The 19,646-nt window shown below is 38.4% G+C and overlaps 1 protein-coding gene across 1 annotated transcript in view; it reads right to left on the bottom strand.

Moving 5' to 3' along the window:
• Positions 1–19,646, bottom strand: part of RYR2 (ryanodine receptor 2) — an 875,416-nt gene that overhangs the window by 99,065 nt on the left and 756,705 nt on the right. The window contains exons 76-80 of the mRNA XM_059715710.1: positions 19,032–19,135; positions 18,053–18,104; positions 17,859–17,912; positions 16,171–16,194; positions 961–1,060 (exon numbers count right to left, since the gene is read on the bottom strand). Of these exons, the coding sequence (XP_059571693.1) occupies positions 961–1,060; positions 16,171–16,194; positions 17,859–17,912; positions 18,053–18,104; positions 19,032–19,135 (334 nt within the window). The remainder of the gene's footprint in view (positions 1–960; positions 1,061–16,170; positions 16,195–17,858; positions 17,913–18,052; positions 18,105–19,031; positions 19,136–19,646) is intronic.

Genomic DNA, 19,646 nt, shown 5'->3' with positions numbered 1-19,646 from the left:
CTCTGATGTGTTTTAGCTCAAAAGCATGCCACTGCCATTTTCTCAGCACCTATGCACATTTCACCACTTATATAACTGCAAATGACGTAGCTCCAAGCATCTGGCACAGAGGTGCTTGCCTGTGTAAAAATGCCCAGTTGGGATACACAGAATAAAAAAAGATGCTGATTGCACAAAAAAAGAGAAGAAAAAACAAAAGACAGGAAGAACTGTGTTCAAAAAACATAAATCACTCTTCAATCATGACAGCTTCAAATAGTTGGTTCTGAGGTTGGACTCACAATTTGAAGTTGACTGTCAATTTAATTAGGTGTTCTCACTGTATGTATCTGTGGACAAACTTTTGACACTTCCTTTTGACAGTGAGGTGAAGTATTTATAGCATCTGAAGAAAATTATAATGGACAGCTTTGTTTAACAAACAGTGCTGTGGGAACAGAGCACAGAAAGGAATATGGAATTGATGAATGACTGGTGCAAGGTGGTGTCTGGCTGACCAAAGCCTAAAGCTGTGTTTTAGCAAAGAACATTGCTGAGGAAGGAGATGGAAGAACAGATAGTAAGTGGGGATGGGTGAATTTATTTGAAAAAGAACTAAAACAAACAAAGGTCAGAGCCTGTTTCAAATGCACAGACACATAAAACCCTGCAATTTGGGGGCCTCGCTTTGACACTGCATACTCTCAACACACAACTATGACCACCTAAATACCTTTCTTTCACCTCCACAATATTTGGATTCCAGGCCTTGATCAGAAAAAAGTAAGAAGTTAACTTGTGAGGAATCACAGCCAAAATTTGCTGGATAAGCTTCCAAATAAGCATGCAAAATTTGGATGTATACTTGAAGAGGAACACAAACAACTTTTTCATAAAAATTTACAACTGGTTTACCTATTAGTAAGTACGATTTTTTTAGAAGATAACCCCAAAGATCATAATTTAAGTGGCAGGAGTTACCTTTGCTGGCACTGATAGTTTGAAGTACCATCTCCGCAGCACCCCGATCATGCAGTCTGGCTTGCTGGTACAGAAGTTTTTGCTTTTCCATTTCCTTTTCCTGAACACAAATCCCAATCATTTAAATTAAGGCCATCAACGGCTATCAGCTCTCCAAAGATTTTTTGTTCTCTCTTAGTATATGGGCTCTATTGCAACATCATAGACCAACTGAACACAAAAAATGGTACTGATCAAATACTTAACACATGAAAGCAATCTTTTCCCTCTGTATTTTTCTTTCTATACTTTTATTGCTCGGTTTATCTGGAATGAGTTGTCTCAATTGTAAATATTTAGATTAGTTCAAAGCCTATAATTCATAGTATATGTACTGCATACATTAAACTTTCAATTTTATGCTATGGTTTTGTAAAACCTTATATTATTCTCTTAATAATCTTCTACATAGTGACTATTACTTGATACTGCTCAGCACGTGGCTCTTGAGTTACAAGTTGTCACCGAATAACAGAACAGATCATGGAGAATTTTTATTTTTCTGAAATGTATAATTAATTTGCAGTAGTATATTTTGAGTGTGAATCTGACTCATAAGACAGTATAGGTTTTCCCAACCCACATCATTCCCCCAAAATATATTCAATAGAATATATTGTGCCTTTATATATTGCATTCTCTGGTGGCAACAAACAATACTGCATGGGGCTGCTTGAGCAATGGCTGACGTTTGTTCTCTATAATTCAAACTACCACTGAAAACATAAAGAGAAAATAAAAAGCAAACATAAAGGCACAGGTCATTTTAGATGCTTTCACAAGGTTAACTGAAGTTTGCTGGGGAATTGAGAAAGACTAAGCAGTATAAGTTGCAAAATGGAAGTTGCATAGAGCCCTATGAGAGCGAGTCCATCGGATGATGTGGTAGAAAAGCTTAGTCAATGGGACATGACACAATCAATTAGTATCATGTCCAAAAACACAATGGCCAAAACATGTATGACCTAAGAGCAGAAACAGCTGCAGCAGAGGTAGCCAGAGTGACAGCTTTGCTGCCATAAACTTTCCATCCAAAGTACAAAAAAATAGACACTGGAAGATGGAAGAGGTTTAAAAAATGAAGGCTTGCTAGATACAGAATATGAAAAGTAAAAATAATCAAGAAGAGGGGAACAGTAGAAATGAATTTAAATGAATGAGAAAAAGTAACCTTTAAATTAAAGCAAACCAACACAGACATTTATGCTGTTACCAGAGAGTTCTCGCCGAGGCTGGCAAATTTGTTTCTTAAATCTTTGATAATATCGTGCTGCGGAAACAAAATTCATCAGGGTTTTTTTTTCACACTATTAGAGCTCCTGTGGTTAAATTTTATGTTTTTCCTTAAATTATGTGATAAATCTAAATGGTGACACAAAAAAGGAAAAAAAAATATGGCAGCTTTGCTTTATATGTAGCCATGCTAATATCTGAAAGTTTTGCCTTCATGTTTAAACCTCTTCCTGTGGATTGAAAAACAAAACAAAACTACAAAGACACACACATACACACATCACCAAATAATCATTACAACACAGTTTCAGTAAAACTGCAATAAAATATTTTCATCTGCTTCAGAGGTCACTTAAAACTGATAAACATTTTCCCTATTTTTGTTTTGTTTTGTTTTTAGACCCAACAATCTTTTATTTCTCTTCCATTGCAAGATTTATTTACTTTTGCTCCCTGCCTATATCAGCCATAATGGATTTAACATCAAGTATTTTTAACTGATGGTGCAATGACAAAAGCTTATTAGCTTTCTCACCACTCAATCATTTGAAGATCAAGAAAATGTGTAGATATAATACCAAGAATTGCACAGCAAAAGAGAAGTAGGAAGAAACTCTATTAAAAGAATTGAAGACGTGCTGGAGAGAAAGCTATTTCAAGGAGTTTGTGTGAAATTATGCCATTTAGATAATCACCAGTGACCATATGGGGCAGAAAACAAGCAGTGGATCAGTCCTTGGATATCAGCTTCCACATCTCTTATTTCCCCTTTTAGCCTGGCTACATTTTCTGCTTCTCTTTTTCTTCAACCAATACTTAAGCATTTGTAGATACTGGATGAGAAGGTCACATGGTAAGAGTCTTGCTTAATGACAACCTTCATGAAATTGCTGCTACCATAGAAAATGTACTTGACCAGGGACCTGTTGCTCAGATATTATCACCTCTATTTCTGATATGTGCAGACTTCTACATATTGTCACCATTGCAGCTCTAGGACTAGTGTCTGTACTTAACAATGTTTTCTCAAGCTAGTAGCAAGTAGAGAAGGAATTAGTTTGCTATTTAATTTGCTCTCACATTATTCTCATAATGGCAATAATTTTTTTTTATGCTAAATGAAAAAGGTGATGATGAAAAATCAGAGATAATGTTGGGGCAGGAGGCTAGAACATGGACAATAACAATAAATCAGTTACATCTTGAATGGGTATAACTGAACACATGAACTATGAACACTGAGAACTATGAACATTGAGAACTATGAACATTGAGCCTGAAGTGTTCTCACTTCAGGCTCTTTCCTGCAAGGCTCCGTATGAGTTAGGAGGTTTCCTCAATTAACTTCTTTAAAAGCTGAGTCTGTTGAAAACTCAATTTCTGTTTCAGCTTGACTTTTTAATACATGAAAAGCATCCACATGGCAAAACCAGATGCTAAATCTGTTCTGCATTAATGTCTCCATTAAAAATTCATCTTCAAACACTTATCATGTTGCAGTATCCAAGATATACAATTTTTACATATACATAGAAAAAAAATAATTGCAGTACATCAAAATAATATTAGTTAGGAATTGCTGGCCCAGGTTGATGATATTTTTATTATAAATTCTCATGTGTCCTATGCACAAAGAGATTTTTTTAAATCACCTAAACTTTGCAATTTTATAAATGTTTTCTCTGGCTATGGGTATAACCAAGATTGATGCTGTTACTTTTGCATTGTACATTTGCTGCTTCTTTGCATTATGGAACAGAAATTGTCAAAAGGTTGAGATGAGCAAAATTAGGATTTTGGTTAATCCAAACACATATTTTCTTTTGTAGAAATATATACACACTTGAAAATAGCATGAAGAGTTTTGGCTTTTGCACAGTGGTCAGTGACTTCCATGTCATAAGAAAGTAATTATAATTTCAGTCACACCAATCCTGGAAGAATGGAGTATTGCTCCATTTACTCATTTTAGTAGTCTTATATATTTCCAAATTAGGGTGGGGCAGATGCAGTTAGTCTATAGCAAAAACTGATATTATTGCATAAGTTTTTAATTCAGGGCAGTCTTTAGGGCTAGGGACACATATTACACATAAACCGGTTTAAGTGGTCAAAAAATGGTTTAAACCTGTAACAGAACAGATGTTCAGTGCACATAAACCAGTTCGAAAATGGCTGAAACCAGTTTGAGATGAACCTAGTTGAATGTAGTATCAAGACATAACTGATATGGCTCAAAACGGTTTAGGCAATCAATGTCTGTCCCAGACCCCTTGCTGGTTTAAGATAAGCCAGAATCCCCCAGCATCCTGGCATACTCTCTGGGCTGGGCAGGGCTCTCTGCTTCACAGCAGGGCTTGCCTCTCCCCTCTGCTCCCTCAGTATAGCTCTGTCAGAGACTGCAGGTACAGCAGGGCTTCCCCCCACTGCTAGCTGGACAAGGAGGAAACCTACCCCCACCTCCTATCTCCCGCCATAGGCATGTGGTATACTAGCTAAAGCCAAAAGGTGTCTGTGTGTGAGCATCTCCATTTTCACTGGGACAGGTAGACAGAATAAAGATGGATTATGGCTTTTGGAGTTAATCAACAGGCCAGCTGGTAAGCTGTTTAAGAAGAGTTTGAACTAATGGAGAGAGGCTATTGTTTTGCTGATGAGGTGATAAACCTTGTTATCAGCCCCTGCTGGCTTGTTCCCCTGTCTGTTTGCTGCAGACTGTATAAAGAAGCAGGGAGGGAGGTTGAAAAGCTCCGTACCATCAACAGATGCATGCACTGCACACCCTGTTTGCCTCAGAGTGCTAGCAGGGGGCTTGGGTCTGGTAACACTCCTGCCCCTTGAGCAGCCAATGGGAAAAAGCCTGGGATGGTGCAGTCAGACCTCCCTAATCAGAACATCCTGCTGGAGCCTGGTCACAGCCCGCTCAGCTCAGCACTGTGGAAGGAAGGGAGGGTTGCTCTAGTGCCCCCCGGCTTCTAGCCTGAGCCACTGCAGGCACGTGCCTGAATTTCCTCAGTCCACAGAGAATGTCTGTCTGGCTACAAACCAGTTCAGCCTAGCTAGGTTAAACTAACCTGCAAAAATTGAATCAATTCAGGCTCAGGCTTTTTGAATGTCTGCCCCTAGCCTAGGAGGACAAGTTCTAGGCCCTAAGTTGTTTGACTGAATTATAAAAGAAAAGGAAACTACCTTTACTATGAAAAAGATTTTTGCTTTACCTTCTCCCTTATTCGTGCTTTTGGTCATTTTAGTGTTTGTTACTCAGGCATCCAGTTAATCATCAAGGAATCAGCACATACAGAGTAAAAGGTAAGGATTCTGTTTTCAGATAATATTATTCTCAATATGCTCTTCCTTGGATCACATACATGACTGAAGTTTACAACCAACTGAAGAATACAATACAAAAGTTGATCAACAATTTCATTTTCAGTAGTCTTCTTTCAAGTTATCATCAATGGAAACAGTCCTATTGTCCTAACAGTCCTATTGTCTTAAGATGAATGAGACACATTTTCAAAAATAGGGTAACCGGATGATTTCAACAAAAGATATAAAAGATGTATTTATGCATAGCTTATGTACACTTTATTCTTCCACAGTTCTCTGGCTGCCAGGTGAAGTCTTTATAAAAAGAGTTGCTAGAAAATGACTGAAGAGAATATTTGATGATGAAAAAATTTTTGGCAAAAAAATCTGAGACCCGATAAGATGGAGTTCCGAATTGTCTTATCATGTAATATAATCCACACTTACAAAACATGGCTCTTGGTTATTTTCTCTAGTAGCACCCCATAGCTGCTATACCATTGAGAGGCTTGAGTCTCCTTCTGCCATTTAGCTTAGACCTGTAGCTCAAGAAGTGAAGGTTCATGCTCTTAGAGCCAGAGGGCATGGGTCAAATACCCAGAGAAGACCAACCAGGTGTGTTTTTATAAGAGCAGGAGCTAGGCAACAATCTTCTACAAACAAACAAAAACAAACAAACAGAATGTTCTATTTCATTTTTAGAAGAAATTATGACCACAATTTGAAAGACCAAATAATGAGATGGAAGTTTAGAGAGACTAAACTATGGCCAGGTACACACATTACACTTTTACCAATATAAGTGATTGGAAACTGGTCTATACCTGTAACAGAATGTAAGTCTGGCGCACAGACTGATTAAAAAATGGCAGAAGCCTGGCTAAGATTTGCATACACCCCCTCCCAAAGGGTGAATGTGTTCTGTTCACTACCGATCTAAACGACGCCACTGACAGAAAACCACGTAACTTAGATTTGAAAAGCCAGAGGTAGAATCAATATCTGTACCTAGTCCAAGAGAAGGCAAACAGAATCAAACAAAACAGTGACATTAACTTCAAACCTATTATGAAATGATCATTTCTCCTTTAATCTATCCTCAAATTATCTAGGTTCTACTTTATTCCCTGTGCTGCAGCACTAAAGGAGCTATGCTTCTCTCTCCCAGATTGTATATTAGACACAAATGTAGAGAACAAATGGTACTACATGCCCCTACACAATATATGTCACTGAATGCTTTGCATACATAAAAACCTGCAGGTCCCTAATGCAAAATTTGTGGGTAACTGTTTACATTTACTTTAAGATAATTTGTTCTGTAGAGTGCAATGATTTCTATTCCCAAAACAACCATCTAGAAATGCATCAACTCTAAAGAAAAGTACACTGGGAAAGGAAATGAACCAAGACATACAAATTAGGCATAGAACTGTTCTGGGGAGGGAATTTATTTTATAAAATAAACTTTTCTATTCTACTTGAAAAAATAATTTGGCCACTGCAGTCTCATAATCATAATTCTGTTTCAGTTAACAGCTTAATTCTACCATATCCAGGTTTTACCTAGTGAAAAGTACATTACTGAGTAGTGACATCTAGCTGAGTTGATGCATCTTTTCTAGACTGGAGTCCTGTTAGCACAATACAGAATATCATAAAGCAAGAGGATTTTTTTAAAAGAACAGATTAAAAAGTATAATTTGATACTGCTATCGGGTTTTCAGATACAGACACATATATCATTAAAGTATAACTAATTTATCTTGAAAAAGATCATCAGAAAAGTATTTCTAGTAATATAAAAAGCAGGACTTCCTCTTTTGCTTGCAGAGCTTTCTCTGATTACACTTACCAGTGCTGATAATGCTGATTCGCCGGGTTGCAAAATGATAGTCATTAAAAAGTAAGCAATTACAAATAGTTTATTATAGTAAAATCCCTGTTATCCGGCATGAGTGGGGAATACCAGGTGCTGGTTAGGTCAAAATTCCAGTTATCTGAAGCAGCACAGGGTGGTGGGTGGCAGCAGCAGCCACTGTGTGTGGAACTTTCCACTTGCACTCTCCTGTCCCAGCCAGAAATTCCAGCTAATAGAGTATTCTGGTTTGTAGGATGCCAGATAACAGGGATTCTACTGTATAGAGCAAATTAGCTAGCATATTCATATGTACAGGCATATGACATTCTTCATCTGGAGTACTGCGTCCAGTTTTGGGCTCCACAATTCAAAAAGGATGTGGAGAAGCTTGAGAGAGTCCAGAGAAGAGCCACGTGCATGATCAGAGGTCAGGGAAGCAGACCCTACGATGACAGGCTGAGAGCCCTGGGGCTCTTTAGCCTGCAAAAGCGCAGGCTCAGGAGTGATCTGATGGCCACCTATAAGTTTATCAGGGGTGACCACCAGTATCTGGGGGAACGTTTGTTCACCAGAGCGCCCCAAGGGATGATGACTAGGTCAAATGGTCATAAACTACTACAAGACCGTTTCAGGCTGGACATAAGGAAGAATATCTTTACTGTCTAAGCCCCCAAGGTCTGGAGCAGCCTGCCACTGGAGGTGGTTCAAGCGCCTACATTGAACACCTTCAAGAGCAAACTGGATGCTTATCTTGCTGGGATCCTATGACCCCAGCTGACTTCCTGCCCTTTGGGCAGGGGGCTGGACTCGATGATCTTCCGAGGTCCCTTCCAGCCCTAATGTCTATGAAATCTATGAAATTGTATGATGCAATATACAGAATGGAAACGGGGTGAGATATTAGGCACAATACGCCCATAAACTGTTAGCAGTGCAAATATCATGAATAAGCATATGCATGTGTGTGGCTGGAAATGAGAGTGGTATATATGTACAGGAAAAAAAAATGCTAAGTTACTAAAATTGAGAAGAAAGCTTTTAAGTCATAAGCATGTCTTCCTTTATACTCTTTTTAGCACATTTCTGACACTAAACACATGATGATGATGAAATAAGATGTGGCTAATAAAGGTATTTTAGCTACAATGAATACTTTTATCTGTTGTCCCTTGATTGCTTTTGTGGAACCTAATCTGTACTAGTTACAAGTAGCTATGGGAAAAAAGAAAAAACTACAACTAACTCCATGGGTATTTAGGAAAAAGAAAAATTGGAGAGGGGAAAAAAGTCTTCCTTTCCTAGCATAGGAATTCAGAGGAAGCAGAGTTACAATCATGTAAATCAATCTCAGCTTCTCCATTCCCTACCTTTTAAAATAATTGCACTGAAAAAAAAGTCCTTTAATGCTGCATGTTGCTTCATCTATATTATGAATAAACAGGGTAAGTATAGATATCTAACAGAAAAGACTTAAAACCAAAGAAAATACTATTCTATATTCTCAAAGCATTAAAGCCATGCTAAAACTACACAGGACAAAGGCATATTGAGTTAAGTCTGTCACCATATATCTAATTTTGTCTTTTTTTCTTCCTGTCATGTCTCTCTGTAGGCTGCATCTTTATTACTTTTATCTTGATATTAACGTTGCCCTGCAATTGTTAACTTCATCTCCATCAATTTGAATTGATGCTGTTTTGTTTCATGTTGCCTGCTTCTATATATTTGTATTGTTGAAATAATAATTTTGATGAAAATACTTATTCTTAGATTGATGAATTTTATTGCAAACATTTTCTAAACAGAAAGAACACTCTACCAAGTATTTCTAAAAGACATCTTCACAGTTTCCAATATTGTTTTCCTAAAATGTTGAAAAGATCGATTCCCCCAAAGAACTTGCTATACAGTATATTATTCTAAATTAATCTTTTTTTTTGTTTAGACTTGAAAGGAATGAAGATATCTTTGAAAAAGTTGGAAATTATGTTTTTAATACTTTGTTAATAAAGTAATTAAACATACTTAAACTGATGTACCTCAAGCTGAGGACCAATTTAGCAGATTCCAATCTGAATGGATATGGAATGGTTAGCTTAATCTTTTTCTTCCATGGTAAGGTTAAAAAAAAAAACAACTCAGGGAGAAGCAATCTGTTCACAAGATAATTATGGAATTATTGCATTACAAATAACCAGGAAACAATAAGGAAGTTACAAAACAAATCACTTGGTTATATATCATACTTGTTTGTCTCCCTGAGGGACAATTTTTTCCTCTTCTCCGTGAGTGTTCAGGGTCCAACTAAAAACAGTGAACAACTTGGTTCTTCTGTGGTAGCAAAACCATACAGGAATTGGGAGCTGTTATCAGGGTAGAGGCAAAAAGGGCCATTCCATGCCCCTACTACATTAAGTTTATGGGAGACAGCTCAGAGGTGCTACTGCATGGAAGAGAAAGCAGTAATATGCATATTATCCACTATTGCTCTAAGGATTTGGCTCTAAGATTTACATAGAAATTTTAGGGTAAGATTTCAACATTTCTTTCACCGAATATAATTTGATCCAGAATAGAAAATGCTTGGAACAAGTTACAAAGTTGATGTTTTACATTTTCCTCAAGGGCATATCAACTGTTCTCACTGAGCAGCTGGGTTCTATTGTGTGGGTCAGATGGTAGGGACAGCTAAATCTGGGTTCAGATTCTTCAGATGGAAATTGTTGTAATATTGTTTTTTCTGTTAATAAACTTAAGCCCCAAGATTTTGATGAGTGTCATCCTATAGAGTCTGCAAACTTTATTTGCTCCATGGTGGTAATGCCACCTACTCACAAACAGATGATCATGTGGCTATATAATTTATATTTTCCCTTTTTCCATATCCAGTGAAATACAAAAGTGTCTTTAACCTCACTACTGGATACCCTTCTTTCAAAAGATAATGTTTTTCAGGTGAGGTCTGTATGTAAACTCTCAGGCTTCAAGTTAACAAAGCACTTATGCAAACTATTTATTCCAATCTAGCAAAAATTTAAAAAAGAGCACACATTTAAGTGCTTCATTACTGAAGTCCCATTTGGCAGATAAGGACAAATCAAAGCAGGTATAATAACAAATAAAATTTGCATTCTGGGGTATCCCACATGTGGGAGCTCCACACCTGATGCCAGTTGGAACTACACTGTGCTAAATGTTTTCAGCACATATCCCCTTGACTTGTATGGCGACATTATATGATATATGGATCCAAATGTGAGAATTTCAGAAACTATGGCCATAATAGGAGAAATAGTCCCTATACACTAACAGTCCAAAAAAGAAATAAAGGTGGAGTGGGTTAAGTACTTCCCCAGTTGTTACCAACAAGCCACTTAGAAATAGTTGGGAGAAAAAGACTGCATCCCAGACTACAGTATAGCAGATGGTGAGGGTGGGGTTGCTTTAAAGATGCTCTGCGGCTAGTACTAGGAGTACCTGTATACATCATTGGGTGGTAAGAGATGCTGATAAACACAGAAGATAGGAAGTAGCCCAGGGAAGCAGTGATAGAGCCTTAGGAATGACCCTAACCCATTTAACATTGGGCTCCTTGGCTGGACCAAGAGAAGAAGATGAGTATGGGTTCCCTTTGCTCCTGTTCTGTGCCAACTCTGCCAGAGTACACACTCTGAAAGTAAAAGGCCAAAAAATTGATGACACTCCAGCTCCAGTTTGAAGAAGGCCATAGGCTGTGCACATCTAGTCCAGTAGACTTTTCAGTTTGGGGTTTGAATGTTGTGTTACTATGGATCCAAAAGGACTGACACCTGATCAGGAAAGACAAAAGCAAGGGAAGATGCCAAAAGTGTTTTTGTGTGAATACTAACCCTAAGAGGTGCACTATGGGCACTAACTGGACCCTCTGACAGCTGACTTTGGGCAAACCTCTTAACTGTTTTCCAGACTAGTAATTTTCACTTTATAAAAATAGCTTCGAGCTATTAAGATTGTGAAAAAATCCTTCAGAAAGTAACCGGTGCATAACCAATGCAACTGTGAGTGTTTGTATATGAAGAAAGCATGAAACCATAGCTCTGAATTATAAACTGTCCCATTAATATCAATAGTTGCCCACTCATGCCAAAATTAAACAGTCAATGATTTAAATATTTAATACTTCACTGGTAATCAAAGCATAATAAAAAGCAGGCAAATATATTATTTGAAATTTGTCATATCTGTGACAAATCATGACAACATAGTCCTCATGTACCTTGATACTGTTTCTCATAGGAACACACTGCTGTGCTGTATCCAGAATTTGCAAGAAACAGTTGAACAAATTACTGAACCAAAGTGATTTGAATAAAATAGAAATTTGAGGATAAAACAGTAAGCATTTTGTATCTTTTAACTGCTAGAGGTAAAGGTTTTATCAGGAAAATAAATAGGGTTGTGCAAAATTTCACCAGCTGTTTCGTTCTGACACTGTTTTGACCAATTTTGAGGTAGAAACAGCAACATCAGAATGAAACAAAGACCATCAAAATAGCCTCAAAACAAAAAGAGGCTGGTTGAAACATTTCAACCATAGGCTGGGGATGGAAAGTCAGTCCAGCTGGGCTGGCTTCCCATCCCCCTTGCTAGATCATGCCGGGGCAGAAGGCAATCTTTGTGTATGCAAGCTGGGTAACTATGCATATAACCACCCAGTCTGTGAATGCAAATATACATGTTTTATGCTTGGATAGATCCAGGTTAAATTTTAGGGGTCGCTTTGGAAATGTCATAGTAACTACTATTCATTTAAACATGGATCTCTTTAGGATTTGTCAGGGGGGCAATTTGTTTTTGGTTGGTTGGTTTAGTTTATTTTGCATAAAAGGAGGGCGGTTCCATGTTAGGAATGGGAATCCTTTTTTTCCCCCTCAGATTGTGTGTTAATCCAAGTTTGTAATATGTCCCCCTGCCCTTAAGAGCAACCCCAAAACTGAAGGAACACCCTAATAACTTATTCTGTTAAGTTATCCTCTAAAGCTGACTTTCAACTGGTCTTTTCCAAAGAAGACCTGGAAGTTCTGGCGAGAGAATTTTAGAGATGGTTCCATGTTCCTGATGACTGGTGAAGGCCAATGAAAAAATACCTTTAAAGACTAGTTTGACTTTTCAGTTCTTCTCCAAGAAACAACACAATTATCTGAAATTACTTGAACCTGGAACCTGCTCTTCTCATTATTCTTAAGAGAAACGTGTCTGAAGGACACAGTGTATGGTCGCTCTCTTTATGTTGTGACCACAGGACATTGTTCTGGATGATTTCTAGCAATGTGGATCCTATGCTATGAATTTAATTATTAGTTTCTAATTTTGAAGAAATCAACTACCATAGTATCATAGTAGCTAGGGTCAGGAGGGACCTGAACAGATCATCTAGCCTGACCCCCTGCCACAAGCAGAAATTAATGCTGGGTTCACAAGACCCCAGGCAGGTGATCGTCCAACCTCCTCTTGAATATGCCCAAGGTAGGGGCGAGGACCACCTCCCTGGGAAGTTGGTTCCAGATTTTAGCCACCCTAACTGTAAAATATTGCCTTCTGATCTCCAACCTAAACCTATTCTCCATCAGCTTATGACCATTGTTCCTTGTCACCCCACATGGTGCTGGGGAGAAAAGGGCTCTGCCTACTTGCTGTTGATGTCCCCTGATGAGTTTGTAGGCAGCCACCAGGTCCCCCCTCAGCCTCCTCTTGCTGAGGCTGAACAGGTTCAGGTCCCTCAGTCTCTCCTCATAGGGCCTGTCCTGCTGCCCTCTCACCAAGCGGGTGGCCCTCCTCTGAACCCTCTCCAGGCTGGCCACATCCCTTTTGAAGTGCGGCGCCCAGTACTGGACACAGTACTCCAAATGCGGCCTGACCAAAATCGCATAGAGGGGGAGTATCACCTCTCTGGACTGGCTTGAGATGCACCTTTGGATGCATGACAAGGTATGGCTGGCCTTGCTGGCTGCGGTCTGGCATTGGCGGCTCATGTTCATCTTGGAGTCAGTAATGACTCCTAGATCCCTTTCCGCCTCTGTGCTTTCAAGAAGGGAACTCCCCAGACTGTATGTATGCTGTGAATTCCTTCTCCCAAGGTGCAGCACCCTGCATTTGTCTACATTGAACCCCATCCTATTCTCGTCTGCCCACTTTTGTAGTCTGTCTAAATCTAGTTGCAGCCTCTCTCTCCCTTCAAGCGTGTCCACCTCACCCCACATCTTAGTGTCATCAGCAAACTAGGACAGCGTGCTTTCCACCTCCTCGTCCAAGTCACTGATGAAGATGTTAAACAGTGCGGGCCTAAGAACCGAGCCCTGGGGGACCCCACTGCTCACATCTCGCCAGGTTGAGTACATCCCGTCCACCACTACTCTCTGGGTGTGCCCCATCAGCCAATTTTTTACCCATCCAACTGTGCAGGCATCAATACCACAGTCACTTAATTTATTGATGAGGATGGGATGAGAGACAGTGTCAAAGGCCTTCTTAAAGTCTAGAAAGACTATGTCCTCAGCGACACCATCATCCAAGGATTTAGTTACCTGGTCATAAAAGGCAATCAGGTTGGTCAGGCAGGACCTGCCTTTGATGAACCCATGCTGATTGCCCCTGAGCATGATCTCCCCTGCAGGCCCCCCACAGATATGCTCCTTGATGATCCTCTCCAAGAGCTTCCCGAGCACCAAGGTGAGGGTTACAGGCCTATAATTACTTGGGTCCTCCTTCCTCCCCTTCTTAAAAATAGGGACCACATTAGCCAGTTTCCATTCCCCCGACACCTGGCCAGATGACCATGAATGTTCAAACAGCTGGGCCAAAGGCTGTGCGATGACCCCTGCCAGTTCCCTCAACACCCTTGGGTGGAGGGCATCTGGACCTGCAGATTTAAAAATGTCTAGCCCTTCCAGAAGATCCCTAACTACATCTGCACTGACTGAAGGCTTGATAGAGCTATCCTCAAGATTGTCTCTACCTCTGGTAGGTGGGTTATCCCGGTCCCTGTTCAGGAAAAGAGGGAACTGCTTCTAAACACTGTTTTTGTCTATTAATTTCATAGGTAGGGACCTACCTAAATCACAGTTTTAGATTTCACAGAAACAATGGAAAATAGCATTGTTTGTGATCACTAGGATATCTGGCATTGGCCACAATTTTCCACAAAATCAGCCAAAAAAAAAGCAGTAATGAGGTGGACTGAGTGAAGATGCCCTCTGCCAATCAGTGGTGAGGGATCAGGCAAATAGAACAGTAGTGATGTAGATTGAATGAATGCACTCTCCACCAATCAGCAGTGAAAAGCCCCTCTGCAAATTGACAAGGCTCGGGGCTGCAGCAAAATGCCTGTGAAATTAGATCTGTGCACAGCAGGCAGGCTGCAAAAAACCCATTGTCTCACCATGATGTAGGTAGGTCCCTTTTCATAAACTTTTATAACGCTCTGTTGGTATTTCAGCTCATCACAAAGCATATTTTATCTGTCAGCAGCTTCATAAATACCTTTTCCAGATAAAATCTAACAGAAACAAATGTATCCCATGCCAGGATAAGTGGTTGGACGTGTGTGTGTGTGTGTGTGTGTGTGTTAATGTATAGGTTGCCTGGAGCACAATGAACAATTACAGTTGTGCATGCCGAGCCGCAATCAGCCAAGCATGTTTGTGTGAGCCCAGTGTACATCAATCCTGACTGCATGCACAGCACATGCTTGCACCTGTCATGAGAACACTAGTCTTAAAAGAAGTCCCTAAACCCAAAATACCTCTTATATAAAAGGTCTATTTTTCAGCAAGTTTTGCATAGCTAGATAACATTCTTAAGGGATATCAGTTAACAAGGAATTCAAAACCTGTAAGAAAAACTTGAGCTGGAGTTCAACTTCAAAGGCTTCCTTTTAAAAATACATGATGACAAACCAAAGACCATGTAAGAAATTCAACAGGCCAAAAACTGAAATTTCAGACCAACTGGCCACAAACTGTTAGAGAAAAACTGAAACAAATGCCCTAATTTACGCCTGTGTTAGAATGAAACCTTAACTAAGACACCCAGTGCCCCCATAATTAAGGTTTAAGATTATGACAAACTATTTTCACCAAAGTTGATAAAACTATTTTTAATCAATTCACCAACATCACTTAGTCTACAATTCTAGATTTAGATTGCATTTAGTGAAGAAGTTTGGAAAGAATGCTAATCTAGTTTGTAGGAATTGAAATCATACAAAAATTGACAAATCCATGATATTATGCTGGGTTAAACACTGGCAATGACTCTGTGGGCTGACACAGCATCAGGTTCCTTGGCTGAAAGTATGGCAAAGTTGCAGTACATTGAAGAAGGAAAAATGTGTCTGTATTTCCTTCCACTCCATGAAAGAACAATTTCAACTACATAAATAAATTGCCTAGTATCTGAAAACTGGATACACAGACATGTCCAGGGATGAAGTCACCAATCACTGTTAAAAAAGTACCACTGATAAGAAATTAAGTTGATTTAAAATAGTCAAAGTTTACTGCATTTTTCCTAGAAAGGAAAAACAAAACATAGTTTGACATATTTTGAACAATTAAACTTGGAGTTTAAAGAAGACTTTATTCAGATGAGAGATTTTGTGAAGATAAGTCAGGCTAGAGCTGAAAACATTGCAAAATAATTTCAGGACCCTTTAGATAAGATTATCCAAGATGTTGGGTCTAAAATGCATAAAATTAGACCCGGACAAATACACACACATTTATTTTTACCTTGCTGCGTTGGGATCCTGTGACCTTAAAGAAGGGTGAGGACAAGAAGTGAAACAGCAATAAGCAAAGGTGTCCAAAATATATATAGCAGATAACTGATTGATCAAATGGATACACAGAACTTTGTTTAAATAATTGGTACATCTTTTAAGAAATAATCTTAACAGCTATGGATAAAAAAAAAAAATCCAAAGAAGGTAAGATCCTCTCTCTCAGGATAGCTTAAATCCACAGAATCAGTAAAGAGATAATAAGTAATAATTTAGATACTAATGTGGCATAATAAATTAATGTTAATATATTTTTCCTGCAAATCCCCTTCATTGAGTCCCACATTCTCTTTTTTAAAGTTTCTATGCAGTGGAGCCATACATACAACCATTATATGTGAGCACAATAGCAAAAGTTTAGCAAAACACAGTCATTTATACTCCTTGCTTAGCCAATGAAATCACATAGCCCAAACCAAATCTAATCACTCAGGCCTGGAATTTAAATTCAGATGCTTTATCTGTGCAAGTTTGAGACTTATAGCCTTGTAAGTCAAATATCTGACAAGTTAGCTGGACTAGGATTCATTAGTAAAGCTCTTCTAATTCTTAGGCACAGCCAAATGGGATAGGGCAGTAGCCTTAAAAAAGTCATCATTGTATCATATAGACTATAACCTGTCTGATATGTTAAAAGTGGACAAACTGGTTAAAAGCATTCACTGCAAATTCAAAGACTCTGCACCATTTTCAAGATTCAAATGTATTCACTTCCTGACATATCAATGAAAGGATAATAAAAACATTCTGTGTCTTGTTGTTTTAGTGAGGATAATATATAAAAGTAGTAGCCATACATTAATTTTGTAGTATGATGCTTCTGACTAAGGATCTGAATATTCTTTTACAAAAGTTAATGAATTTAATCTTACAACATCCCTAGAAATTAAGGAACTATTATTATTCCCATTTCCCTGACTGGAAAAGAAAATCTAAGATCCCACAGGAAATCCATGACAGAACTAGGAAGAAATCCAAACAGCTAATTCTTCTCATTAAGTCACAAAACCATCTATACCCTCACATAAAGCATTCATCAGTAAGAAGTCAATATTAATTTACAATAAATCTGGTGTAGTGACTGAATTTTCCCATATTTAGAACAAAAAAAATAACTATACTAGTAATAATATGTGCTTGGTGTAAGTACACTGACATTTTCTAAATAAATACTGCTTTTTATACTATGAAACAAATAGTTTGATTCACTGTTTTTGTATTGATCATTACTGCAGAAAACATTATTCTTTTAGTATTTCTTCTCTATCCACACTTATGAATTTCAAGAAATCTTGCATGAGACAACTATCTCTTAACAGATATTGAAAATAATTTGCAAACATAGTAAGTCAGCTGAACTGTTACTGGCTGAGAAGTTAGCTGGTGAAAAATGTAAGAGAGACTTAGTGTTACACTATATATATAATCTAATTTAAAATGATGTACCAGCACATCTTTTCTTTGCATTTTTCTACTGTCATTCTGATAACTTATATTTCCCAATCCAGCTTCTGACATGCAGTTCATAGACATAATAAGCTGCAGTAAGCCATGAAGCAAGAAACATAAATGTCAGTTAGAAGCTATGAAAAAAATGTCCAATATGAGACAAGAAACAAAAGGAAGCTCCAATCTTACTTCAAAACTCTTCACTTCTTCTTCGCCATCATCATCCTCTTCATCATGACAGCTCTGAAATCATGTAAAAACAACACAATTACTCCTTTTTATTTTCTAATAAAACACAGCCCCAGCTTAAGATACAGAAAAGAACTCTCAGTCTTTCCCATGCTCTATTAACAGGTAAATGAAAAAGTTGGTGGAAAAGTTACCTTAGCCATAATATCAGCATAAGCCATATACAGGAAATCTTCTTCCAATTTGCTGTGGAAAGGATGCAGAGGGGAAAAGTGGGAGAACAGGTTATGATCACTGATATAAAAGCTGCAGTTCCATGAATAATTAAAAAACTCAAATAACTTTTCAGAAAAAAAAGCCCATAACTGGACAAATGTATAATTCCAAATGCAGTTTGCTTAGTTATTAAGTCATTTGTCTTAATTTTTTATATTGAGAACCTTTAAAAAATGTTTTAAAGGCTTTTCTTCTCCCTTGACAATTTCATAAGGGTCTTTTCAGGGCAGAAGGAAATGACTAAAACAATCTAAAGAATAAAATTAGCTGAGATAAACTCTCAGTTTTAGCTAGGAATGTTACTATCAGTTTTTGAAGAAGAGATATGCAGTAAGTCCTGAATAACTAACGGGACCTTTTCAGATAGTATCCATAAATGTGCCACCGGAATTCATAGCTGCATTTGTTTGTCTGCAGAAAACACTGTGTTACTCTCTTTTTAAAATACCTAAAAGTATCATGTTTTTTCACATGCAACACAATTTTTCCCAAAAAAACACCTGCATGTTATATGTGAGAAATATGGTAAATGGAGAAATATGGATCTGGTGTTATGGGCAAATATAAAAGTAAATTCTGCATGGGTCTCAAACGGATCAGAACAAAGAACAGGCTCTGGTTGTTGTTATGCAGTTACTTACTACAAGGCAAATTGTTTTTTAATCCATTCTTTCTTTCAAAAACAAGGTGTGCATTATAGTCCAGGGTGTGCCAGATGCAAGGAAATATGGTACGTTATGACCCCTTTACAACTCTGCAAGTACATTCTGCAAGAACTTACACAGCCATGCTTTTTGCATATCAAAGACACTTTGTGGCCAATAGATGCAGTTTTAAAAACAGAACCCACTTGAAAACATGAAAAAAAAACTTAGCAGCCTCTCAGACTGTCCCTACCATTTTTCAGTTAAGGCTGTTCGACTGAATAGTAGGATGAGCTGATGAAGAGGATCGACTCTTTTAATGCTTTCCTCTTCCTCTGGTGGCTCCTCTCCAGGTCTCTTGAAGAAAGAAAATTAAAACCGAATAAGAAAATGCTTGTAGTTATTGATTATAAAAGCTCTCTCTTACATTGCCAAAGTTGTCTTAGATATAGAATAACCAAATACAGAATTAGGACTTTCTGAATGTATGAGTGGCTAGTACCAAACTGGTCCTAGAACTACGGTTTTGAAGTCCACCAACATGTAGAGCTGGTAGAAAAAGCCTGAATGGAACCTTGACTGCGCTTTTAACCAATCCATGAAGATTTACAAAATCTAAGAGGATACAGTTTCATAGAATCCTAGAAAAGTGGGACTAGAAGGAACTGCACACAATACTCTAGATCAGTGCTTCCCGACTTTTTCTTCAGCATGACCCCATTTATGACTGCATTTCCTTAGCATGGCCCCTCACACACAACCCGCAGCCCGCCATGTGCCCCTCACTCCCCACCCATAGTCCCCTGGCCCTGCCAGTGTCCCTCACTCCCCACCCGCAGTTTCCCACACTCCAGCCTTGCTGTTGCCC

Source organism: Alligator mississippiensis, chromosome 1 (genome assembly GCF_030867095.1).
Source record: "Alligator mississippiensis isolate rAllMis1 chromosome 1, rAllMis1, whole genome shotgun sequence".
Lineage (NCBI taxonomy): Eukaryota > Metazoa > Chordata > Crocodylia > Alligatoridae > Alligator > Alligator mississippiensis.
Note: the sequence above shows the minus strand (reverse complement) of the source record. Positions and strands in the feature narration are given on the sequence as shown.